At 39.0% G+C, this 26,498-nt stretch overlaps 1 protein-coding gene across 4 annotated transcripts; it reads right to left on the bottom strand.

Annotated features, from left to right (window-relative positions):
• Positions 1-480: 480 nt before the first annotated feature.
• On the bottom strand, positions 481-23,224 carry TLR3 (toll like receptor 3). Of its 4 annotated transcripts, XR_014141091.1 has the most exons (8): positions 22,946-23,224; positions 16,214-16,668; positions 14,974-15,021; positions 13,862-14,053; positions 8,933-10,785; positions 8,534-8,702; positions 6,739-6,806; positions 481-6,446 (listed from the first exon to the last, which is right to left on the bottom strand). XR_014141091.1 is itself a non-coding variant. In XM_081807832.1 (7 exons), exons 2-7 carry the CDS (start codon positions 16,655-16,657, stop codon positions 6,481-6,483), a joined length of 2,721 nt encoding a protein of 906 aa, XP_081663958.1. In that variant the 5' UTR covers positions 16,658-16,668; positions 22,946-23,224; the 3' UTR covers positions 481-6,480. The 4 variants fall into 4 exon arrangements, 3 of the variants coding, with proteins under 3 accessions (XP_081663958.1, XP_081663950.1, XP_030893242.2); XM_081807832.1 differs by lacking the exon at positions 6,739-6,806 and having other exon boundaries at positions 481-6,495; XM_081807824.1 differs by lacking the exons at positions 481-6,446; positions 6,739-6,806 and having other exon boundaries at positions 6,927-8,702; positions 22,946-23,223.
• Positions 23,225-26,498: the final 3,274 nt, after the last annotated feature.

Below are 26,498 nucleotides of genomic sequence, written 5' to 3'. Positions count from 1 at the left end.
TTATAATCATAGCACATTCCATAGTACTCAATAAGGGGTCAAACCCGAGAAGGGGGTCATTGATCTGTAGCTGGTCTGTCAGAAGCACTGGGGACACCCTGGACTTGTGACTGGTTTCTGAAGTAGAGGGGTGGGGAAAACAGTCTTGCAGGACTGAGCCCTTAAACTATGGGATCTGACCGTACCTCCCAGGAGACAGTGTTGGAAGTGAGTTGAATTGTAGGACACCCAGCTGGTGTTGGAGAACTGCTTAGTAGGGCAGGAAAACTATCACCACCACCACACGTCAAAACTGGTTCTAGAAACTTTAGGGGAACTCCTGTAACTCAACAGCAAAACAAAACAAAACAAAACACAACAAACCAACCCCCCCCCCCCACACACACATGCAAAAACCTAATAACTTGATTTAAGAATGGGTTAAGGAAAAAAAATGGGCTAAGGACTTGAATAGATATACATATATTTTTAAATCTGCAAAGTATATGCGAGATATTTCACTCGGCCACATCTTAGATAGGGGATTCCCTTGTGTTTTGGTGTTGTTTGATAACATCCACAAGTATAATTTTCTCCAAGTACAGCCAAGCTGAGAAGTGATACCTGGGCTTGGAAAAAAGCCTTTGCCCCATGAAGACCCAATGACCCTTTCCCCTACCCTTCTGCCCAGAAGAAAGCATTCTGGTGTTTACAAGTTCAAGAGTAATACTGCCCAAGCAGCTTAGCCACTCTGCAGTAGAGTATGGTCCTAAAAGGATAGATCAAGGGTACAATAATATTTTCCTCTGAGGGATTTTTTAAATTAATATGATTTGTGTTTTTCTCCTAAGCATGCCTCCACACCAGGTGTAGAACAGAGAGGAGGGAAAAGAATAGCAAAAGCAGATAAGAGAAACAAGAGAGATAGAAGGAACAGGGAGGATGTACTATGTGATAGGCAAATCTGTCCTTAAAGTTTGAAGTGGACCCAATGGCACCCCTTGGAATTTGTTCAAAGATATGATGTTCAAAACATACCGTGCCAAGATTAACAGAACCTCCAGCTTCCCACCCCTAGACCATCCCTTAAGCACCTCCTCTTGTGTTCAGAAATCGCCAGATGTTTCTTAATGAGTGTGGGGGTGAGGGTGGGGGGTAGTTCTGCCTGTTCCACTCTCCTCTGGGGTAGGTTTGGTATTGGGAACACACACACTTTAAGGCCAGAAAATGCCAGATGAGCCACTAGAGAGAGGTTACATCAGAAGCTGCAGAATCACTAAGCGGCCAAGCTGGGAAGTTGGAACTGTTATCAGGGAAGTCTAGAGGGACCCTCTGTTTCTTACCACTGCTTAGGTAACAGGGTTTCTCTGAGGAAGGACGATCTCACTTGACCCAGTGTTTATTCCAGTCAAGATTGCTTTACACCAAAACAACCAGAGCAGAAGAACAGGTCTTCAAATCCCCTTGCACTGAAAGGTTATCTTCTGTAAACAAGTAGAGCAGAGAAAAGGCTCTGACCCAAGAGCCCCCTCCAAAGTCACATGGCTGACACCAAGCCCCTTCTATCCAGGATTTGCACAGATTCTTGCACTGGCCACAGTGGGTCTTAAGGTTACATCCTCTGTAGACTCTTTGCAGGCACTCACACTGTTTAAGAGATTGAGCTCTTCTATCCAAGAGTGCTTGGCACAGGATAAAAGCCAACTAACTCATCCCAGGGAGGAGGTGTGTTTAGGAAGGCTCTAAGTTTCAAGGTTAAGTCAGATTAGGCCGAGGGTTAGGTCTCCTTATCGGAGAAGCCGATGCCTGACCTAACCCTTGAAACTGCATGCTTTTGCCAAGAAAAGGATGTAGGACAGCCGTGAAAGCAGAACCACATTTACGTAGAGATGGAAACGTGAAAGAGCCAGGCATGTGAGCAAAACCACAAGCAGTTCCAGGTGGCTCGAGTTCGGGGTGTATTCATTCACTTGGTTCTTTAATCATTCACTAGCAAATATTTTGTGACTATTTACTGTGTGCTGGAAGTGAAGCAAGAGAAGAAAGAGCAACATCTCACACACACACACACACACACACACACACACAACTTCAAATGTGAACTAAGGTTTTCAGTGGGGGCTAGAACTCCTTGGACCATTGCTAACGGAGTACCAACATATTCTTGGAATAGTTACTGCAGAGTTGGAGGAGGTTAGAGGAAATTCTGGAGCATCCCGAATCCCCGATTCTCTATTGTTCATGGTCTCCCCCAGAAACATAATAAAATTTCTGCATGGTAAACATATATTTTCACAGAATGGAATGTGTTTGTTTCCTTTCTATGTCCACTGCTACAAACTTTAGTCTAACATTTATGGTTAGATTTGCAAAAGTGTGGTATGCAGAACATGCAGGAAGCAGGATGTTAACAAGTCAAATGATGAGAAGGGTTCTATGATCAAATTGGCTTAGGGAATGCCTTGATCATAAAAAGTTAAATACCTATCTTTAAAGCAGGACATCTTAGCTTTGTAATACCCTGATGATCATTGTGTATTTCTGAAAGGAGGAATAGCATACAGCGCTTCCCACATTTACTTGGCAGGGGCCCTTTTATGGGATGCTATCTTGGAAGACCAGTGAGGAACACCAATCAGCACCTTAGATGTATACAGCTATAGTGGAGACAAGTTTGAAAGATTGGGTGGAGACAGAGTGATGGAAAGTTTTGAATTCATTTTATTAGATGCCAGGAAGTCACCTGAAGAATCTGTGCTGGGAGTAGCTAACCACAGCCATGCCTCGCCTGTGAGTTAGGCTCCAAGGGAAGATTCTGCATCTCTGAAGAAGTGACAAAAGCATCCCATGACAGAAAGAGCCAGCCACCCAGAATTATGCTGCCAAGGCCCAGAGGCCAGATCATACCCATACCGGTCAAGTGTAGCTGTCTCTGTCCTTGATGTCCCTTCATTCCTCTGTGTTCTGAACTCCTGAGATTCTAGAGGTGCTCAGTTAGCCAGTGGGAGAGCAGGTGGAGTGAGCAGAGAGACAAGAAGCCAACACCATCACCCCCTTCAATGGGATCAAAGGGGTCTTCCAGCAGATGGAAGCAGACCCCAGCTGGGGAAGTAGAGAAGCCTAATTGGGCAAGAGTTTGTTATTACTACTGGACCAGAGGTTTGTGATAATGAGGTTGGACAACGCTTTGTACTCTCTAAGAGTGTCTGAAAAGCTCCATGACAAGCCTGAGGTTTCAACCAAATGGCAGAATTTTCTTAAAAAGAACTTTGAGAGGAAGAAAGAATAACACAGTTTCCTTTTTGCACCTCACCAAGTCCAGCGTATTTAGTAGGCCAGTTCTACAGGTCTCAAATGGTGGTCATGAACCGCTGGGTCTGTCCAGCTCCCCTCTTTGGGAAACAGCATTCTATCTACCTGGTTCTGCTGGGTGCTGCCAACCACAGGACCCCACTGCCATGGCACAGCATGGACATATAACCCAAACTGGGCTAATCAGAGGGCTTTCCTGAGGTTTTAGAAATTGGGATTGTGGACGTGAACTGGGAGCCTAAGAGATCCCGTGCACACACACACCCCCCTTCTAGCAGTACAAACCAAGGGCATTAACGAACGTACAGAGAGGAGTAGGGATGAGGTGTGGTCGTGTTTGAGTCCCTGTTCTAGTTCTCCTCGACAGCTGGTTATATCCCTGCCCTTTTCCCGTTTGGTTATAGACCACAAACATTCTCCCTTTCTGCCTAAACAACGTTGAGTTTCTGGCACTTGAAACCAAGTGCTCACTAAGATGAAACGGTATTTCTTCCAGGAGCCAAAAAGATACCTGCATTGAAAGCCGCTGAGAAAAGCAAAGAGTAGCCCCTGACATCCAGAACCAGCCCAGCACTCACAGCTGGGCCATGTTATCCTCTTGGTGGACAGAAACATCCCCACAGAATATCAACCTCGGACAAGGCAACGCTGACACTATAAAATGAGACAAAGCATGACCACTTCCTAATTTTGTATAAGAACAGACAAAAATAAGGTCATGGTGCTACCTTCAAAATGCCATAAACACTCCTCTCTTGGCTAAGCTGCTACTTCTTTACCAAGTACAACTTCATCTGGGTTCTAGTCTCTTCTCTCTACAGACAAGCTTTATTGAGATAAAGGTGCCCCCTCTCTAACAGCATCACAAAATTTCCCCCTCCTCTAACAGCATGAAATCTAGAAGGAAACTCTGCTTCTGTATGCCCTCCCCCCAAATCACCCGAGGAAAGCCCAAACCTTTCACATACCTTCTTACTGAGACCCCCCCCCTCAGATCTCCATGCTGTGTATCCTCCTTCAGTTCAGTGAGTAATAAACCCAACTTGTTCTTTGACTGGAAGACACTGACAATGTTAAAGCATCCTTATTTTTTTTTTTTTAAATGTTGGCTTCCTATAAAGCCATTTGTTTTCCAGAATGTCTAGAAGAGACTATATTTTTTAAAAAATAAAATGGTTGGAAGCTTGCAGAAGTGCTCAAAGAAACCAACTGAGCTATATCTATTTTAATTTTTAAATCCCTTGGAAGGTGTCGTGGATGCTGTTGGGAACCGCTCAGATCTCACCTTCAGGACCCAGGCACCTATTCTTCCAGTTGCCCGGAGAGTTCACTCCTCATGCTTCCCAACTGAGCTCCTCCTTTGGAATTGTTTTTGGCAAAGCTTTTTGCTCAAGGGCATGCTTCCTCCCTGGGACTACCTACATCCAATATGGATTGGCTGAGATGAGGGTAGAGTGGTCCAGTCCCCTTTTTGGGCGTGAAACCTGTGGAGTCTCCTAGGGTCTGCTAGGGCCTCTGCTGCAACCTGCAATTGCATCGCAGATCATCATTCTCCCTCTTCCCAATCCAGTTGATATTACTCCCTCATAAATCAGAGCACACCCCCAAACCTGCTGCATGTACCTCTCCATCCCAGGGTCTATTTCCTGGGGAACTGACTTAAGATAAAGGGGAGCTAAGAATTCAAAACTGGCTACCCAGCAATTCTCACATAGAACCAGAAAAGTTCCATCAGTGAAAAGTCCCATGACTCCTGCCCAATGTATGCAAGATGGCTCACGAAGTGGGTGGGGGGAAAGTCACATGACAGAACCAGTTTCTCCCTTGCACAGGAAGATGGAGAAGGCTAAGGACTTGCAGGAGCTAAAAATGGCTAATATATCACCTAGTGTAATTAGCAACTAATGACCAATTAATTGGCCTCTTTTGGTTACTTTAATATAGATTTCCATGTTTATAGGAAAAAATTAGTGTGTTAAGTCTCCTTCTGTGATGTGGGAGTATGCCTGGATATTTGTACTGTCAAATTAGAAGTTACATCCTCTATTCACCTAGTTGTCACAGAAATCTAAGTCGTAGATCACAGGAAGGAATTTTATTATAATTTCTGGTTTTGCCAACTGAAACCCATAAAGTTATAATTTCAAAACACCTGACTCCTTAAACCTAAATTCCTCTCTCATGCTCTCTACAACATGGTTCCATCCTCTGCAGCATCTCTGTGACCAACCAACACCAAGTTTATGCCTCCTTCCTTCCATCTTACTGTTCATTCTGCCACCTGCCTCTGCACTCAACAAAATCCTACCCACCTTTGAAAGGTCTGATCCTCTTCCATGGAGACTTTTGTTCGGGTCCATCTTTGATAGTCCCTTCCTACCCTAACTCTTCTTGCCCCATTTTCTAAAATTTAGCGCATCTCCTTTGTGCCCCATCATGCTTAGCACAGGGCAAGGCACACTGCTCCATGAATACTATTTTTCTAACAGCTTTATTAATATATAATTCATATACCACAAAATTCACCTGTTTTAAGAATGATTCAATGATTCTTAGTAAAAAACTTACAGAGTTGTACAATCATTACCACATTCCAATTTTAGAATACTTTCATCACCCCAAAATCTCTTGCACCACTTATAGTTACTCCCCATTCTCATCCCTAGGTCCAGACAGCCACTAGTCTGCTTTCTACCTCTATAGACTGCAAGAAATATTTTTTAAGCTCTTCATATTGAGCATCTTTACATTTTCCAATGGCCACCATCAGTTACTATTGAGTTCCCTTTACAAATAACCTAAGGTAGACGTTTGAATAATTAGACATCGTTAAATAAATGGCATTGAAAACCCCCCTCCTCGCTAACAAAACCCCCCTCGTAAAGGCTAACGATAGCATTTACTTCTTATTACAGTCAAAAAGATGCCATTTTTAGGTAAAATCTAAATTCCCAGGTTGATTTTAAACTCAATGTTGATTCAGCTGGAATTTGTTTTTGAAAGTGAAAAACAGGAAGAAGATGGAGTAAACAGAAAACATGATGGCACCTTGAGAGCATTCAAGCAAGTCACTTCACTCTTGGAAATTAAATAGGTCAGACAAACATCCTTTTCTACACTTCCCTTGTTTCGAACCCCAGGGATGAGGACTCCTCCTGAGAACAATTATAAAGGACAGCTTGCTGAAGTTCAGGATGTTTCTTCCTGTGTAGGTCAAACACATGTCAAGACTCTCACTGGGGCGCCTGGGTGGCTCAGTTGGTTAAGCGACTGCCTTCAGCTCAGGTCATGATCCTGGAGTCCCGGGATCGAGTCCCACATCGGGCTCCCTGCTCAGTGGGGGGTCTGCTTCTCCCTCTGCCCTCTTCCCTCTCCTGCTCTCTGTCTCTCATTCTCTCTCTCTCAAATAAATAAATAAAATCTTAAAAAAAAAAAAAAGACTCTCACCTTTTATTAGCGTGACTTATATTCAGTTAAATGGGTCATCTCTTGTGCATCTTCTATCTATTCAGCAACTTTAAAAAAATGACATTTGAACTCAATTTAAGTTGTAGCCATTTGATCAACTATCTTATAAGCAAATAAATAAGAGCATGAAAGCCTTTTCACAAACTGATGAAACATTAATTCATAAGAAAAATTCACTTAGAAATATTTTAATGAAATTGAGACCATTGATACATAGATAACATACAAAGCACATCAAGAAAAATAGTAATTGTTAATTTTATTTTGGCATCATAAAAGTTTAATTTTATTTATTCATTCATTTATTTATTTATAGCTTATGATGCCAAAATAAAATGAGATTATTTTACAGGCAGAAAACACACTTTAACAAAAAAAGCTATAGAACAAGTGTCTTGTGTGCAAGGATGATGTATAATGGGAAAGTGAAAATGAGTCCTCCACACATTCACATTGTTGAGAGACTCTTTCAGAACCAGCAATACAGTGGATATTACTTCAGGATTCTGTGAGCTTAGCCCTGAGAATACTGAACTATTTAAATCAAAGTTCCAAAATGCAATACCTCAAATGCTCCCTAAATTTAGCAAACAGGTGCTTCTAATATAGAAATTAACTCAGCTTATCATTTCAACCCTCTCTTATATTTGAATACCAGAACTATAAAGGTGTTTTAAAAGGCTATTCTTGTCTATTTCCAATAATTAGATACTTTTCATTGTAAGACAAAAATAAAATTTAAAATAATAGTCTTTCTAGAAGAGGACTAACATGTACATAGCATATAATTTTATGACATAATATATTTCATGTGAAGGCACTATACCATGGTCATCATTAATTATATGGGATTATTTAAGATTTTGTTTATCACCATAATTTTCAAGCTCAGGAGTCAAAGAATCCCAGTGGGACCAAATGATTTGACCAGGGCCATCTCCTGAGTGTGTGACCAAGAGAAAAGAATATTTTATCTCCACAAAGCCAATCTACTAATTAATCTTCAGGAAGCAAGCCTTTCTGTAATCTTTTTTTTTTTTTTTTGTAATATTTTTAAGAGAATTGTTTCTTCTAACACCTATAGCAGAAATCCCAATTATCAGGAAAATATAAGTAAGTATTTACTAAAATATTTATTTTACTAAGTGATCAAAATGAACTGCAAATGTTTTCTGACCACGAATCTGTATATTAAAATGGGCTTTAACACTTAACAAAATCAACAGTGAGACGGGCACCACTAAAATGAAAGCTTTCCAATTGAAAAAATACTATACCTAAGCTTTTAAAAATTGGGGTATGTATTTTACTCTTTCACAGTTGAAATAGCATTGTATCCACTAAAACAATTATCTCTTATTCTACTATGAGTGCATCTAAAAAAACTCCAAATATAATTATCAGAAACCTTCCTATAATTCTAACTTTTCTTTAAATGAGGAATATTTTAAAAATTTTTAAGTTGTCATAGACCTCAGTAACCAATTGTATATTCATTCGTAGAAGATATTCTTATATGTTTATTTTGGGTCCAATTAACTCAGCTGGTAATAAAAGGCCTGCAATAGAGAGATAGAAGAGATAGAATCATGGGACAATACTCTCTAAATATGAATAAACAGATTTACATTATTTTCAAATAAAGCCTAAATTGACTATGAAACTTTTTAAGTTGGGAAAGTTACTCCTCTGTTACCTTATTCTTGAAATAAATTTAATGTACTGAATTTCTGGATCCAAGCGCTACTTGCAATTTATGATGAAAGGCATTTACCCGTTCTTTCTGAACTGGCCAGCTCAAGATGCAATGAGATTTAAACATCCCTCTTCGCAAACAGAGTGCATGGTTCAGTTTATAATCTGGGATCTCCTCAAGAAAGATCAATATAATGGAATCCAGATTTTGTTCAATAGCTTGTTGAACTGCTTGGTGCACCTTGAATCTAGGGGGAAAAAAAATATTGAAATATGTTATATACCAGTATACAGTTTTTAACAGACAAAAGCTCTCACATCCTCCTTAAATTTGTTTTTATCTGTCCCTAATAATCAAGTTATTTTTTAAGAAATTTATTTTTAAAATTCTTTGAGTTGTGAGTCATAATGTAAGTAATATTTAAAAGCTCAATCAAAAAAATAAGTACACACTTAAAACTTCACAATGTTCACCTACCTTTTGCATAATGGATCTTTTAGTAGATTCTGTGTTACAACAAAAATAGTTTTTCTGCTCCTTTTGATGCTATTAACAATTGATTCAAGTTCAAGGACACCTGCCTCAAAGTCCCTTTCTTCGAGACAAAATTTGAGAGTTTGATCTTTTTCTTCCATTGAAAAGAAGTGTTCCCAAACCCAATCCTTATCTTTATAGGCATGAATTATATATGCTGCATATTCAAACTGCTCTGGCTGTCTGTCTATTTCTTTGAAACCAAGAATTCGATGCACTAAAACATTCCAGTAAAAAGATATCCTCCAGCCTTCAAAATGGATAAGCAGTACGATAACGATAAAAATCAGTGAGACACTGGTATTTATTATGAAAAAGAGTTTAAAGGGGGCACTGTCTTTGCAGGGTGATATATCAAAAAGCATCACGGGGAAACCATGATATTGAGGTGGAGTATTGCAGAGGTAATGGCTTGATAGCTCAGAGATGTTGGTATGGGTCCTGTTAATCCAATTAACAAACCAGGCAATACTTTCACAGGTACAATCAAATGGATTAAAGCTCATATCTAAATTACTCAGGTTCCTGAAGGCTGGCCCAAAAACATTCTTCTCAACTGACGTTATGAGATTCTTCTGAAGGTTCAATGACTTTAGAGATGCCTGACCATCAAAGACAGATGGTGGAAATATATTTAAATTATTCAATCCTAAATCAATGCTTTTTAATTCAAGTAAGTCCTTGAATACTTCTGCTGGGATCTCATCAAAGCCATTAGACTCTAAATTAAGAATGTGGAGGTGAGAAAGACCCTTTAGAAAATGAACAGGACCACCGGGGTTTGCATGTTTCCATAGCCTTGCTAAGTTGTTATGCTGCAAATCCAGAATTTCTAGTTTCTCAAGACCCTCCAACAGTTCAGCATTTATGTTGGCTATATTGTTGTTGCTTAGATCCAGAATAGTCAAGTTTTGAAGAGGATGAAAAGGTGAAGGGGAGCTGTCCACATTTCTAAGGGCCACTCTTCGGAGCATCAGTCGTCGGAGGCTTGGAACCAAGACAAAAGAGCTGCTAGTCAGTTGTAGGTATTTGTTGTAGGAAAGGTAGATTTCAACAATATTTTCTAGACCTCTCCATTCTTGGCCCGTGAGTTCTTGCCCGATTTCATTAAGGCCAAGGTCGAGTACCTGTAGGTGGCCCAACCAAGAAAAAGCACCACTCTCTATTTTTGAGATTTTGTTTTTGGTTAGATTGAGTGTGACTAAAGGAGACTGAGCAAGGGACAAAAATGTTTCATTGGTTAAAGTTCGCAAACTTGCGAAGGAGTTGGAGAGACTTAAGTGTTTCAGCTTTATCAATCCCGTGAACATATTGCTTTTTATGCCTGGAAAGTTGTTGTCTTCCATGTTAAGATACTCCAAACATTTTAGCCACTGAAAGGAAAAATCATCAATCTTGGGATGCAAAGCAAGGGAAATGCTTTGTTTAGAAAAAGAGCGTCGCAAATCCAGGTATCTCACATTGAGAAGCCCATAAAAGGAGCGAGAAAACAAATGCTCTATGTTATTATACTCCAGGAAGAAATATTCTAGATGTGGAAGCCAAGCAAAGGAATTATTCTCAATAACATTTAAGTTGTTGTGGGAAAGATCGAGCATGGTGAGATTTGTGTGCTTCAATCCAATGAAAGTCATATTGCTTGTTCTGTACAGCTGGGTGTTGCTCAGGGATAGATTCTGAATGCTTGTGTTTGACAGTTCCAAACAGAGCTTCTCTGTGAGGCTGGGGGTCAGTTGAGCATTGTTCAGAGAGAGGCCAAATAATTTTCCAATTGCATGAAAACACCCTGGAGAGAACTAAAGTTGGGGGGGAAAGGAGGTTAATAACCAAAATACAGTGGCATCTGCATGACTCTTGAAAAGCTTAAACAATTCTTTACTCAGTCCCATTCCCCTTCACCATCTTCTCTGCATTTCTTCCCCACACCTCCACTGCACCGCTCCTTACTCTGTGCCTGCAACACCCCCCTCCTGTTCCAACCCCTTACCCTTCCGGGCCTCTGACTACCTTCCACCAAGCATTTAAGGGTCTCCTCGTCAGGGGGCCTTCCCTGACCTCCCAGTCTAGGTTAGGTGCCTGGTGCTTTTCCTTGATCTGAGTATAACTGTAATTAATAAGGTATTTGTAAAGTCACCACTGGGGCAGATCCTGTTTGTCTTGATGACCGCAGTTCTCAATGAACACATGAAATGAAAGGGTGGATTGTATTATGAAACAATGACTCCCACTTGCCCTTCTGTGACTCTGAGCTCCAGCCTTGCTCTTTGTCTTTCCACTACAGTTTTTTCTCCTGACTTTATTTCATGATAGTGCTTCCAGATCCCTTCTGCTCTGACCCCACTCCCTCACCAGAAGCCTTGGGTGGGGTTCAGCGCCAGAATGAGAGAACAGAGGCAGCAGGAGGGAAGGAATACAGAGGGCAGTAGCCAGTCCTGGGTGGTGGTTCAACACCAGGAGAGCAAAGGCTCCGACTCCTACTGCGTGCCATTTAGTGAGATGTGAAGGCTAATGGAAGAAAAGGCAAAAATGGGGAAGAAAGTGCACTTCACTGTAAGTAAAGGGAATTGGACTACGAAGCAGAAGATTGTTAAATTAATTAGGATGAACTTACATGACAGCACTATTTTACAGTAATCAAAATTGAGTTTTTGAATAATTCTTACTGATATGGAGAATGTTCATGATATGATATTACTTTTTTATTATGTCAGTCCCCTTCATTACATCATTAGTTTTTGATGTAGTGTTCCATGATTCTTTGCATATAACACCCAGTGCTTCATGCAGTGCGTGCCCTCCTTAACACCCATCACCAGGCTAACCAATGCCCCCCCCTCTCCCCTCTAGAACCCTCAGTTTGTTTCCTGGAGTCCATAGTCTCTCATGGTTCATCTCCCCCTCCGATTTCTGCCCCCTTCATTTTTCCCTTCCTTCTCCTAATGTCCTCCATGCTATTCGTTATGTTCCGCAAATAAGGGAAACGGTATGATAACCGACTTTCTCTGCTTGACTTCTTTCACTTAGCATCATCTCCTCCAGTCCCATCCATGTTGATGCACAAGTTGGGTATTCAGCCTTTCTGATGGCTGAGTCATATTCCATATGATATTACTTTTATTTATTTATTTATTTTTTTTTTTTTAAAGATTTTATTTATTTATTTGAGACAGAATGAGAGAGAGAGAGAGCACATGAGAGGGGTGAGGGTCAGAGGGAGAAGCAGGCTCCCCGCCGAGCAGGGAGCCCGATGCGGGACTCGATCCCGGGACTCCGGGATCATGACCTGAGCCGGAGGCAGTCGCTTAACCGACTGAGCCACCCAGGCGCCCCAGATTTTTATTTATTTATTTGAGAGAGAGAGACTGAGAGAGAGAGAGCATGAGAGGGGGGAGGGTCGGGAGGGTCAGAGGGAGAAGCAGACCCCCCGCCGAGCAGGGAGCCCGATGTGGGACTCGATCCAGGGACTCCAGGATCATGACCTGAGCCGAAGGCAGTCGCTTAACCGACTGAGCCACCCAGGCGCCCATGATATTACTTTTAAATGGCAGGATACGCTGTCGCCGGAGGGAGGCAATACGGAACAGCTGTGGAGAGCATGGGCTCTGATCTGACACTGCCAGAAACCCAGTTCTGTCACCAGATAACCCCTTGTGAGACCTTGGGCAAGTTCCTCAATCCTTCCTTATCTCAATTTACCCTCGTGTAAAATGATGATAAGAATAATTTAGTTACAGGACTAGGTAAAAAAATTTTTTTAAAAACATATATGTATATAGAACTTATCACAGTGTCTGACACACAGTGTATTTTGAATTTGTACTCTGAATTCCACCTGCTGTTGTTTTTTCTTATTATCACTTGGAGAAAAGCTGGAGCTAAAAATACCCAAATGCTAATACTGGCTGTCTCTGGAATATGGGCTTTGGGATGATTTTTATCCCCTCCCCCCCGACTACTTACATATTTTATAAGACTTCTACAACAAATGTTCTAAATTTTAAAAATGCTGTTCAAAACTTAGCCCGAGTATTGAGTAAAATGTTCATTTGTTGTTTGTTTATATTTTATTATCTCAGGACCAATACACAGTCTATTTTTATTCTGAAAATGAATACAGCTTTTAAAAATCTGACTTCGTTTATGATTTCCAATATTCTTATTCTCAGCCTGTAAAGGAATAAAATACAGACATATCTGTATATGAAAGTAGTTAATGAATTGACTCTCATGGATCCAAAGAGAAGGTTAGTTAGGTAGATCCCATTATAGGAGGATTTTTATATTTTAATGCTAGTTATCATTTATGGAGCACTTACATGCCAGACACTGCTAAATTCTTTACCATACAGCCTATGACATAGTTATTATTTTACCAATTTTACAGCTGGGGAACTGGAGCATGAAGAATTTGAATAATTTGCCTGATTACACAATCATTAGGAGAGAAAGCCCGGATGCAGAGCTAGCTAACCCAACTCTAAAGCCCATCCTCTTAACTATCACGCTATTTTAATTCTTTCAGAGATTTTATGGGGTAAATAGTATTGTTTCCACTTTACAAGTGAGGAAAGTAAGACCCAGAGAGGTTAAGTAGGTTCCCCAAGGTCCAAGTACTAGACTGTAATTGGAACAGGGATTTTAACCCACTTCTATTAGGCAGCAGAGCCTCAGCTCCTTACTGCTACCGGACTCTCTCTTTCTGTGAGGATGACATCAGTGTCCCCAAGCAGGAAGTATGAAGGATTTCTGGAAGATGTGGCAAACGTTATCACCCCTTTCTCTAGGAATCTTTAGATTCTTATCCATGTGACACAGTTAGGGACTGCCCACACTTAAAGGTAGAACACAAAATAATTTTACCTTACTTCTTACCTCTTTAATTGGATTTGATGACAACTCTAATTTTTTTAAAGAAGAATTACCAAGGAAATCAAGTTCTTCAGGTCTCAGTACATTAATTTTATTATTTGATAACAGAAGCTCTTGGAGATTTTCCAGTTGGAGCTGACTTCCTAATTTAGTAGATGATAAACCATTATGAGATAGATCTAATTTGATTAAATTCTGAGAAAGAAAAAAGATGTACGTTAGTCTTGCCTCCAAAAATAGTTCCTTTAAATGTACTTGAATCTTGGAAATAACTCAGAAATAACAGCAAAAAGTTACCTCTCTACTATTCTAGAAAACTTATAGTAGGAGTAATAAAAAAATCTTTGTGTGATTGAAAATACCATTATTGCAAGCGTTTTGTTTCTTATTTCAAGATTCATTTAAAAAAGAATCATTTTATTTCTCTTACCAAAACAAAAGGACTTAAGCTCATTTATTCATGATATAAGGAGTATTCATAATAAGCATTTATTTAGGGGTACCTGGGTGGCTCAGTTGCTTAAGCATCTGCCTTCAGCTCGGGTCATGATCTCAGGGTCCTGGGATCAAGGCCTGCATTGGGCTCCCTGTTCAGCAGGGAGTCTTCTTCTCAGTCTGCCCCCCCAACCCCCACTTGTGCACTCACGCTCTCTCTCACAAAAATAAATAAAATCTTAAAAAATAAGCATTTATTTATAATAAGCATTTCTTTATGATGTGAGGAATATTCATGTGGCTTAACAAACATAGAGTGTCATGCATCATCAGCCTTGAAACTAAACAACAGAAAAAAAGAAGAACAAATTTTCTTCTTAAAGAAGTATGAGTAGAACTTTGCTGTCCATGAAATCCTAAAAAGAGTTTTTATATTGAGAAAGACTGACACTTAGGTAAATTCTGCATCATGACTAGTGCAGAATATTCATTTTTGTTTGTTTCGTGGGACATTTTACCACCCTAGTGCTACTTTTTAACACACAGACTTCCACTCGGGTAAAAGGTAATGACAAGCTGATATATATTAGGCCAGAATCTTATGCAATGTGTTCAAAGAGAGTAAGACTTTTATTTATGTTTTAAAAATAAAAGAACATTTTGCCAAGGATTACTCTAACCAGATTTTGAGGTCTTTGTGTCCAAAGACATTTCGTCCACTTCAGAATCTAAGGAGGCACAAGAAAGAATTTTCAAATCACTAGCAAGCAAATCATTTTATAAATGTTTTAAAGCATATTTAAGTTTGTACACTATTCTTGGCACATGAGGTCAAAGAATGCCAAATTTTTTCTAGGTCCATAAAATGAAGAAAACAGAGTTTTAAAAATGGCTTTGGTTTAAGAAAAGTACTTAATAATTGTCTCAGATTGAGAGACAATAACATACATTTTCACACATGCAAAATTCAAGCAAAGCACTGAAAAAAAAGATGGTGGCCGTTGGAAAAGCAATCTTGTAAAGAGAGTTCTTAAATCAAGAGTACGTAGTTGTTTTTTTTTAAAGATTTTATTTATTTATTTGACAGAGAGAGACACAGCGAGAGAGGGAACACAGCAGAAGGAGTGTGAGAGGGAGAAGCTGGATTCCCGCGGAGCAGGGAGCTCGGATGCGGGGCTCGATCCCAGGACCTGGGATCATCTGAGTCGAAGGCAGATGCTTAATGACTGAGTCACCCAGGCGCCCCAAGAGTACATAATTTTTAATTGAACAATTTGCTTTATCATTCATCAATTTGTTAACTTCATTTAAGTCAGAATTTGGATATGGCATTTTTTGTTATTACTTCAGGTACTAAATCAGCAGCACTCAGAGTTTTATTTGCTGTGTTCCTCGTGGTATATTCTGATTCTTCTTTGGTTATCACAGATCAGATTCTTCTTTGATCTCTACCTCTTGTATCTAAGTTAAATTTTTAATGGGAGGGAGCAAGAGAGGCAAAGTTCTTTAACAATTAAGACTGAAGGGGGCGCCTGAGTGGCTCAGTCGTTAAGCATCTGCCTTCGGCTCAGGTCATGATCCCAGGACACTGGGATCGAGCCCCACATCGGGCTCCCCGCTCAGCGGGAAGCCTGCTTCTCCTTTTTCCACTCCCCCTGCTTGCTTGTGTTCCCTCTCTCACTGTGTCTCTGTCAAATAAATAAATAAAATCTTTAAAAAAAAAATTACGACTGAAATTGGTTTAAGATGCTATTTTCCCTTTTGAAAACATTTTCAAACATAAATGGGGTAAGATTGGTTTTCTTATTCTTCACCTTGATATTTAGATACAAAGTCTAAAGATTCATAAGTGACTTGAAAACTTAACATGAGATAACATATTTTTAATTTTTTATATGAAGATGAACATTTTCATCTTACCTTCAGGTTTTGAAAGGGATTATTTTGAATTTTCTTGATTGAATTGGACATTAGATGGAGTTCAGCCAAATTCATGCAGAAGACAAAAGTTTGATCTGAAAGGTGAGATAGCTCATTGTGTTGGAGGTTCAAAATTTCCAACAGGGGGAGTTTTTGGCACAATTCTGGCTCCAGTTTTGAGATGCAGTTAAATCCTCCATCCAAGATAGTAAGTTGGCTATATCTTGTAAAATTGGCAAATGGTAATCTTCGGAGCTGATTATGGGTGAGATTCAACACTGTTATGTTTGCCGGAAGGTCATCAGGCACTTGAGTCAACTTCAGATGGCTGCAGTCAGCTACTTCATGTCTAACAACACATTTATTGGCAGAGGATGTACACAGTATCCACAAGGGCAACAGTCCCAAAAAGAAGTAGATATGAAAAGGTAAACTCTGGTTCATGATTCTCCCCTCTAAAAGAAATGTAAACAAGTAAGAGACATTAGTAACATAGGCCTTCACAGGCATTGGTATTTTCCTTGCAAAACAGATAACCAATGTGACTACGTATGATCTTTTGACTCACAACTTCTATGATATACAAGTATGTATTATACAAGCAATGTATCAAATGGAAATAATTCAAATAGCACAGAAAAGTAAAAAATGGAGCATACAAACTCCCTCCTCACCCTTCACCTCCATCCCAGTTTAATGCAGTGCCTTTTTGAGAGAAGCACAATATGTGATTTCATTTCTGTAACACCAAGATCAATTACCTTCTTCATCATTCTCTTGGGTAAATGACTAGTTTGGAGGGATATGTCTAACACCTGCTATTTGGTTATCATCTTGGAATCCATTCCACCATATTCCCAGGTTAATGTCACTATCATGGATTTCAGTAACTTCTTTCTTGAAATATTTTTGACTAAAGTGTCTCCTTGAGTAGCTCTTCCCCCTCTTTCCCCAAAATACTTATAGGAGGTTTTATCTTTTAAGTTCTTGAGTATTTGTTTTTGTTCTTTTGTCATATGATTTTGGCGTGTAGGCTATTTGAGGTTCAAAATACTTTTTCTGCAAAGTCATGAAGGCATTATTCCATTGTCTTCTAGTATCCATTGTTGCTAAGAAGAAATCATGCCCATCTGGTTTTCTTTCCTTTATATAAAATATAACTTTATTTTACTCTCTGTTTTCTCTTTGGAAGTGTCTTTTTCTTTATCCTTGGTAATGTAAAATTTCAAAAGGATATTTCATGCTAAATCTTTCCTCTAAAATGTAGATATACACCCTAAGGCATTTTCGGTCTGAGGACTCATGTCTTCCTTAAATTTTTAGCTTTCTTTTTCTATTACTATTTGGATCATTTCCCCTCTTTCTTTTCCTGTGTTCTCTCCTTTGAAACCACTTTTAGGTAAACATTGGCCCTTCATGTGATCTTATTTGTATTTAAAGTTCCCTTTTAGGGGCACCTGGGTGGCTCAGTCAGTTATGCATCCAACTCTTGGTTTCAGCTCAGGACATGATCTCAGGGTCCAGGATCCAGCCCTGAGTCAGTCTCCCTCCTCAGCAGGGAGTCTGCTTAAGGATTTTCTCTCTGCCCCTCCCCTGCCCCTTGCTCTTGCACTCTTGCTCTCTATTTCTCTCTAAAATAAATAAATCTTTAAAAAAATAAAATTTCCTTTCATATTCCACGTTTTTATCTTTTTATTCTATATTTCTAGATAAAAGCTCAGCTTTTTGTATCAGGATTTGTATTATATATGTACTTTTTAAATATTAGTAATTATATATATATATATTAAAGATTTTATTTATTTGACAGAGAGAGACACAGCGAGAGAGGGAACACAAGCAGGGGGAGTGGGAGAGGGAGAAGCAGGCTTCCTGCAGAGCAGGGAACCCTATGCGGGGCTCGATTCCAGGACCCTGGGATCATGACCTGAGCCGAAGGCAGACGCTTAACGACTGAGCCACCCAGGCGCCCCAGTAATTATATTTTAAATATATACAGAACAGTATACAAATCATGAATGTACAGCTTGTTGAATTTTCATCAAGAGCATGTCAGTGCATTCACCACTCATAGCAGGAAATAGAGGACAATGAGCCCCCCAGAAACCTCCCTCATGCTCTTGCCCAGCCACCACCTCCTCCTTCCCCAGACAAACACTTCATTATGTCATACACAGAAAGATTAAGTTTACTTGCTTTTGTATTACATGTTAATGGAATTCTGTGCTGTGTATCATTGTATGCCTTTTTTAAATTCCATATTATGTTTGTGAGACTGATCCACATCTTGTCCTATAGCAGCATTTGCTCATTTCCATTCATACAGAATATGGCTCTACCACAGTTATTTTTTTCTAGCATTTTTAATGAAAAGTCCTAAACAACAGCACAACTCACAGAATTTTACAGTGAACACTCTTCCACTATCATATATCTACCCGTCTATCCATCCTCTATCCACCAGTTCACCAAAGTACACTGCAACATCGGTACCTTTCCCTCTAAAAGAGTGTGCATTGCTACTTTCGGTTCAGTATTTGTTGAGTTTTTCTTTTGATATAAAATTTGCATACAACGAAATGCACAAATCTTTAGTGTACATTCTCTGACTTTCGACACGTGTATGCACCTGTGTAACCTAAACCCTAAAGAGTTCCCCCATTGCCTTCCAGTTCATTCTAATCCCTGTTTCCCAGAGACCGTCATAGCTCTGACTTTTTTCTACTATAGTGTTGCGTGATTTATAACTTCCTATCAATGGGATCATATTCACTCTCTTAAATAAGAGATATTTCACTCAAATATTTTTGAAGTTCATCCATGTTGTTTGTTTTGGGGTAGTCTTTTTTTTTTTAACTAAATAGTATTTTTTTTAACTAAATGGTATGCCATTGTATAAATATATTTTATCCATGCTGATATTATTACACACATGGATTGTGTGAAATTTACACAATTATGAATGAAGTTACTATGAACATCTTTGTACATGTTTTTATGGACACATATACTTGATTTCTTTGGGATAATTACCCATGATTGAAATTGTTGGGCATTTGGTAAGGTAGAGTATAATTACTTTTATAAGAAACTGCCAGATCTTTTAGTAAAGTTTATGCCATTTTACACTCCCACCAACATCTTTACCAACATTTGGCACTATTATTTTTCACTCTTTCCGGTGAGTGTGTAGTAATATCTCATTATGGTTTTTAATTTTCATTTCTTGGCTGATTAATGATATTTAACAATTTTTATATGCTTATTATCCATTTGTATATTTTCCCTTGTATATTTGAAGATTTCACTCATTTTTAAAATTAGGTTGTTTCTTATTTATTATTGCATTTTAGGAATTTTTTATATACACAAGTATCAGTCCATTGTCAGATTTATATTTGTGTTTTCTCCCATTTTGTGGGTTACCTACTCATTTTCTTAATGAATGATGATATCTTCATAATTATGATCAAGTCTAATTTATCTTTTTTTTAATATTACTGCTTTCTGTGTCCTGTCTAAGAAACTTTGCCTACCCCCAAATTATGCTTTTTTAAGAAAAGATTGTGGTTTTAGGTGTTAGGTTAAGGCCTGTGATCTCTCTTTAATAAAATGTTGTGTGTGATGCGAAGAAAGAGTCAAGGTTCATTTTTTTCAGTTGCACACCCAGTTTGTCAGACTTTTTTTTTTCCTTTTCCTTCCCCCACTGGATTGCTTCAGTAACCTTCTTAAAAACCAAATAAGTGTGGGTGGATTTAAGTGTGGGTCTATATCTGGGCTCAGCACTCTCTTACATGGAAATATTTGTCAGTTCTTACACAAACACCACATTGTTTTGATTACTGTGGCCTTATAGTAAACCTTGAATTCAGAAGCGTAAATCCTTCTTTTTTTTTTTTTAATGATTTTATGTATTTGACAGAGAGAGAGACACAGCGAGAGAGGGAACACAAGCAGGGGGAGTGGGAGAGGGAGAAGCAGGCTTCCTGCCGAACAAGGAGCCCAGTGCGGGGCTCCATCCCAGCACCTGGGATCATGAGCTGAGCCGAAGGCAGACGCTTAATGACTAAGCCACCCAGGAGCCCCAGAAGCGTAAATCCTTCTATTTGTTATTCTTTTCCTAGATTGCTTTTTCCGTGATGGTTGATGGGAATTATCTGAAATAATTTTACTTATTATTTAATTAACTATTCCATCTGACTAGAGTATAAAGTTATAATAGTAGAGGACATGGTTGTCTTTACTCTGTACTGCTTTGCCTGTGTCTAGAACAATGACTGGACCATAGCAAGTATTGAATAAACACATGTTGAATGAATAGCTTTCCATGGGCAGTTAATCAGCTCAAGAAAACCTCTCTTACCTCCGTAAATGGTCACAACTTTATTTTGGTGGGGTATGTACCTAATGTGATAGTCTCTGGTATGATCAATTACCTAGTTTCACTTACAGATATTTTAAAAAATCAGATACATCTTCAGTGTATGCAGATGGATCAATAAAAATGATATTTAAATAAGTTAGGTTTTCCATAAGCTCTAAAAGTCATGTCACAAGAAGAATTCCAGATAAGTTTTAGAGAATAACATCATTTTAGAGGATTAATTGTAGGAAAATAGAACTAGTATGAGTATTTGTAATTGTTCTAATCGGCTTTTAAAATATAGTGGTTTTACTTTTATTCTAATCTAGTTCTCAGAAACAGAAGAAAAGTCAGTTTCTATTAATTATTTTATGGCCTTTATAATACTGGCACTAAGTATTGTTAAAGCTATACACAGTTTTTATATTTATAGGCTATGACAAAGATCACAGCCCAGGCCAGCTATGAGGCCCCTCACCAAATTGCTCAGGTACATGAAAAATTTGGAGCTGGAAATGATACATTCTGGAAATCAGGAACTAACTCCCCAAACCTCACCTCTCTGAGATTCTCCCAAACCTCTCTTCCCTGTACCACAAATGCTTCTACTTGTATTTACCAACTCACACTTACAGTCCCTGCAATATATTCTCTTCCTTGTCTGGGTGACATTTATCTCTTCTGGAAGGGCTATAGATAAAGATCAGAATTACTGAAAAGGACTAATCTATTCACAAAGAATATCCCTAAAGGACTGAAAGACATTCCCAGATCTGAAAATACATTCATCACATGGAAAAGACTCACCAAATGGTAGGCAGGAGGAGTGAAAAATGAAAATCCACAGAGAGAATCTTATGAAACTTTGGAATTATGGCCATTCACAAGTAAAAAAAAAATCCTAAAACCTTCAAAGGAGAACATATGATCAATTACTTCCAAAAGAAAAAGATCCTGAATGGTAGAAAACTTTTCATCAGCAACATCAGCCACTAGAAAACAGTAGTGATGAGCTTCCAAAATGATCAGGGGAAACTGAACCTAAATTTCATTTCCGGCTGAACAACTCACCATAAGGGGGGAAAGCATTTTGAAATATGCAAAGGTTTGGTAACTTTATAACTATGCAAATTGTATGCAAAAGTTATTCTGGAATTTGATTCAGTGAAACAAATGAAAATACAGTTAGAGGATGAAACAGAAGGGAAAAAATTGCTATTGTATGAGACATAATAGAAGCAAAGAAAGATAAAAAGGTGGAAAATAGGACTCAGTGGGCCTTGCAATTTTAGAAAGGCCTTTCAGGGTACATCGAATTACATGTGTCTGTAGTGAGAGATAATATTGCATCATGATAAAGACATGGAGTCTGGAGCCAGGCTACTTAGAGCTAACCACTATTTAGTTGGCTTCTCCAGTTTGGTTTGTGCACTTCACAATACTTTTTTTTCCCCCCTGAATGTATACAGGTAACACCTAACTGCAGACAAACACGAACACACAATGCTATTGCGAAACTGGGAGGTAACTTCCTGAGCTACTACAGCCCAAGGCTGACTCAGATTTCATCTGAAGCGCCTGCATTTGCCAGTGCTGCTTTCTGATCTTCCTATACATCTAAATGCCTTTCTACTTGTCACCTTCCTCCACTTTCCTTTATGAGGTCAAAGAAGCCACTTTTGTACTCCCAGGAACACCTGAAGTGTTTTCTCCTTTTCAAGCGCATTATCCTAAAACGCCAGCTTCCGTCTCCTCTCCAGTCAACACAACTGAGAAAAGGAGAGAAACTCTTACAAGCTCACAGGGCTCTGAACTTTAAGACAAAGATATGATTTTATTTTTTTATTTATTTGAGAGAGAAAGCACACAAGAGCAGGGGGTTGGGGAGGTGAGGCAGAGGGACAGAGGGAAAAGCAGACTTCCCACTGAGCAGGGAGCCCCAAGCAGGGCTTGATCCCAGAACCCTGGGATCATGACCTGAGCTGAAGGCAAATGCTTAGCCAACTGAGCCACCCAAGCACCCCAAATATACGATTTTTTTTAAAAAAAAGGCTATTGCAAAATGATCTCCATAAATTTCCTAATGTGCTTTTCCAGGTCCAGAAATCCACAAAGAAAAAAAAAATTAATTACTGTCTAAAGGATTTTATTATGTTAATTATAAATTCTTGCTATTACATGTACACTGAGTTATGATACACTTCTCCCCACACCTCTATCATCTCTCTTTTCTTCCATTCTCCTTGTTGATTCTGACTAGATTTCAAGCACCACACCAAAGAAAGACCAAAGAATACTAAAACCAACGTGCAGTCCCAGTTCTAGCCAACATGAGAGATCCTATCCCAGTAATAATTTTAAAGATGTACCTTCATTTACTCTGATAACAGCTGACCATTCCTTTTTTCATTAGTCCAAATTCAGTCGTTCTCACCAGGGAGGCATGGCAGATCTGCTGCAATCTCGAAAGTGAAACTAAAAAAAGAAAAGAAAAAAAAAAAAGGCAAGCTTCTTAAAGTTCTTGGATTCTAAGAAGGCAAAGGGAAAAAAGCACAATATCAGGAAGAGAAATATTAAATTGCTTCTTAAAAATGTCTTGCTTTTCTGCCTCGTGTACAGTCCCTTGGGTTTCATTAAAAGGGTCACAGATTTAGCAACAGAAAAGCTGAAAAAGTGGGACCTCCCTTGGTGTGGGCAGGGCTAGTACTCTAGAGGTTAGCAGATACCTGAGAGTGAATTCCTCTATTTTTTCCCAAAGACTGATGCAAAACTGTCAGAACCTAGTAGAGTATGGTCAGAGTGAGAAAAAACCTCAATCCCTAATCAAAGCTAAATACTTTCATGTCCCTTATCTTCTTAGCAACCCAGGATGATAAGTAATGCAGAAATTAACCTTTTGATCCAAGAAGGCACCTAGTTCTCAATAGAGAAACTGCTGGCCCCTGCAAAGCCAAAAGCCAGTCCTAACTCATGCTACTCCAGTTTCCATAGTTAGAGCCTGTTAGGGAGCAAACAGATGGGCCCAGAGAAGTCCAGATTCACCAGTTAGTTCTCAATAAACTTTACTGACTAGTTAAAGGAATGTGCTTGTCAGGAAAAGAACACATTTCTCATTATTGATACAATAGGATATAATGTTACCAACTATATTGTTATATAGTAAAATATAACACTTAGAAGGAACTGTAGAAAACACCTAATTTGACTCCCTTGTTTGAGAAATGAGGAAACAGCATGGTGAGGGATTTGCCTAAGGATATACCACAAGTTACTATAATGCTTCGTTATTCAGACAAGTATAGTAATAAAACAGCCTGGATCAGTTAAAACACGTCCCTAGATTGACTCGATTGAAGAATGGAGGGCAAGAAAACAGGTCTGTATCATGATGCAAAATGTCCTCCCCTTGGGCCTCAGCCTTAGTTGGAACCATCTTGTGGTCACTGGGCTCATGGTCATGCTTTTCTGATTTTTCATTTATCCTATCTATAATATAATACCATAAGCAAACAATTGTCCTGAGTAAAAGATCGTCCCTCACATCTACCCATTGCAATATGCAGTAAAACATTAATAGTATTCAAAATGTTTCTTCTCTGTGAGCTCTTTGAAGCAGAACAAGGTATGTTCTTTGTATTATAACTCTCCAGCCACTTTTCCATGGTAGGCTGGTACTTTGGCCTCCAGTGAACCAGGCTCTTTGCATTATTTTTTCCCACATTGACTCTGGGCTTGGTCATGTGACTAGAGTTGGCCAATAGGATATTATTAAGCATGAAGTGAGCCAAGACTTAATAAGCATTTGCACATTGGCATTCACCTTCTTCCTTTCAGAACTCTGTTGGTGTGTGGTGAGAAGCCCAACCTAGGCTTCTGGAAAGGCAACATGGAGGAGAATTGAGTCTGGTCAACAACTCCACTGAGCACCTAGGAGACAATCAGCCTCAACTTGCTGTCCATATGAGTAAGCCATATTGGGAGTGGATCTTCCAATCCCGATTGAGTCACATGGAGCAGAGATGAGTTGTCCCCAGGTCCTGCCAAAATTATGGAAGAGTAAGCAAATAAATGACTGTTGTTGTTTTAACCCCCTCCCCTCAAATTTTGAGTGGTATGTTATGTATCATTAGATAAATGAAAAACATTCCCTCGACAATCCGACACACCCATCTCTTATGCTTTATGACTCCTTTCGCATATTAGATTTTCCATAATGTTGATTGAACTAATGAATGCCTTTTTCCAAATACTTTTTATTGATCATCTCATAATGCAACAGTTTACATCCAGATATTAATAGTCCTCAATTCTTGCTAGTTTCTGAATACATCTCAGGTCAGTTTCTCTCCACTGCACATTCCTTAATTATACATTAACTTATTTAGCTATTACGGTGGTAGGTGCTATAGTGACAAAGCTCATTTTTCCCTTTTTAAGGGAAATGTCTGGCAGTTATAAGCCGAAAGTAATTGGTAATTTACTACTTACAAATTTATGGAACTATAGACCCTCTGTCCTTCTCTGCCTGCTCCTAATAATAATTCTTAATAAATTAGACATTGTTTTTATTTTTATTTATTTTTTTAAAGATTATTTATTTATTTATTTGACAGAGAGAGACACAGTGAGAGAGGGAACACAAGCAGGGGGAATGGGAGAGGGAGACGCAGACTTTCCGCAGAGCAGGGAGCCCGATGCGGGGCTCAATCCCAGGACCCTGGGATCATGACCTGAGCCAAGGCAGACGCTTAATGACTGAGCCACCCAGGCTCCCCTAGACATTGTTTTTGAAGGACAATTACAGCCTTTTTAATGTGAGGCAAAGAATCTTTTGATGATTGAAGACAATGTATAATCACTAGGAAATCTATTCACTTCATCATAAGATTTGTAAAGGAAGGCTTAATTATGGTTTTCATCGTCATCAACATCTATAAAACTAGACTACTGAAGGCTATATGGGACAGTGTTTACAATTTTCCATATAAATTAATTTAGACATGAAGATTGCTTCACTGCAATTTCTGACAACATATATATAGAGAGTTGAAATTGTGGGGAAAACAGACTATGTGAAAAGACAGGTTACTTTAGAGAAAATAATTATACTGTTGCCAGATTCTATGAGGTCCAAATAGAGAACTAATTATTGAGGAATATTTAAACTTGGGTCAACACTGAATATCCAATTGCCAGGGAGCTGTTGGATATTGAAGAGTCAATATCACACACTGGTTTAATTTAGCATAGTTCTTAAGAATTTCTGCAATAAATTGGACTAATCAGTCTTCCCTGTGTTAACAGGAAGTCAAAGTAAGGTTGTACCTCTTCATCAATAAAACTTCTCATGGGTTTGTAATGTGATTAATGCACTATGGACCTAGTTAAAGAGTTATGTTTGCCTCAGAGCATTAGATAGGTAGGCATTTTAAATTGTGCTCACTGGTCTCCCTTCATAGCTGCCTTTTGGAAAGGACATGATCCTACTCTGTACCATCTGAAATTCTAGCAGGCATTTCTTTCTCTTTTTTTGGTTTCTGAACTCTTTCTTTAATGTAAAGGTACAGTTCCTCTTACCAGTGCCATTTCTATTTCTGCTCATTGACTTCAGCTGTTTTAAATTAAGCCCACCCAGACAACTCAGCAAGAACTTTAACAAGAGAGGAAATAACGCTATGTCCTTCCCACTACTCTAACATGTACTGAACAAAATTAAACTTGAACTTCCCTTCTGAAAGAGGAAATCAATATATGACACACGGAGCTTCTGGTTTAACCTAAACTTACTTACTTATTTATTTAGAAATTTTTCAAGGTAGTTGAAAAGTGGTGATATCTTTCAGTCTCTTATAAATCTGTGAAGTGTGTTAGTATGAATGAGGTCTCACTCTCCTTTATCTACAGTCCCATGATATGGTTAAG

Source organism: Leptonychotes weddellii, chromosome 2 (assembly GCF_054177405.1).
Source record: "Leptonychotes weddellii isolate Sample4059 chromosome 2, ASM5417740v2, whole genome shotgun sequence".
NCBI lineage: Eukaryota > Metazoa > Chordata > Mammalia > Carnivora > Phocidae > Leptonychotes > Leptonychotes weddellii.
This window is presented reverse-complemented; position numbering and strand designations above follow the sequence as displayed.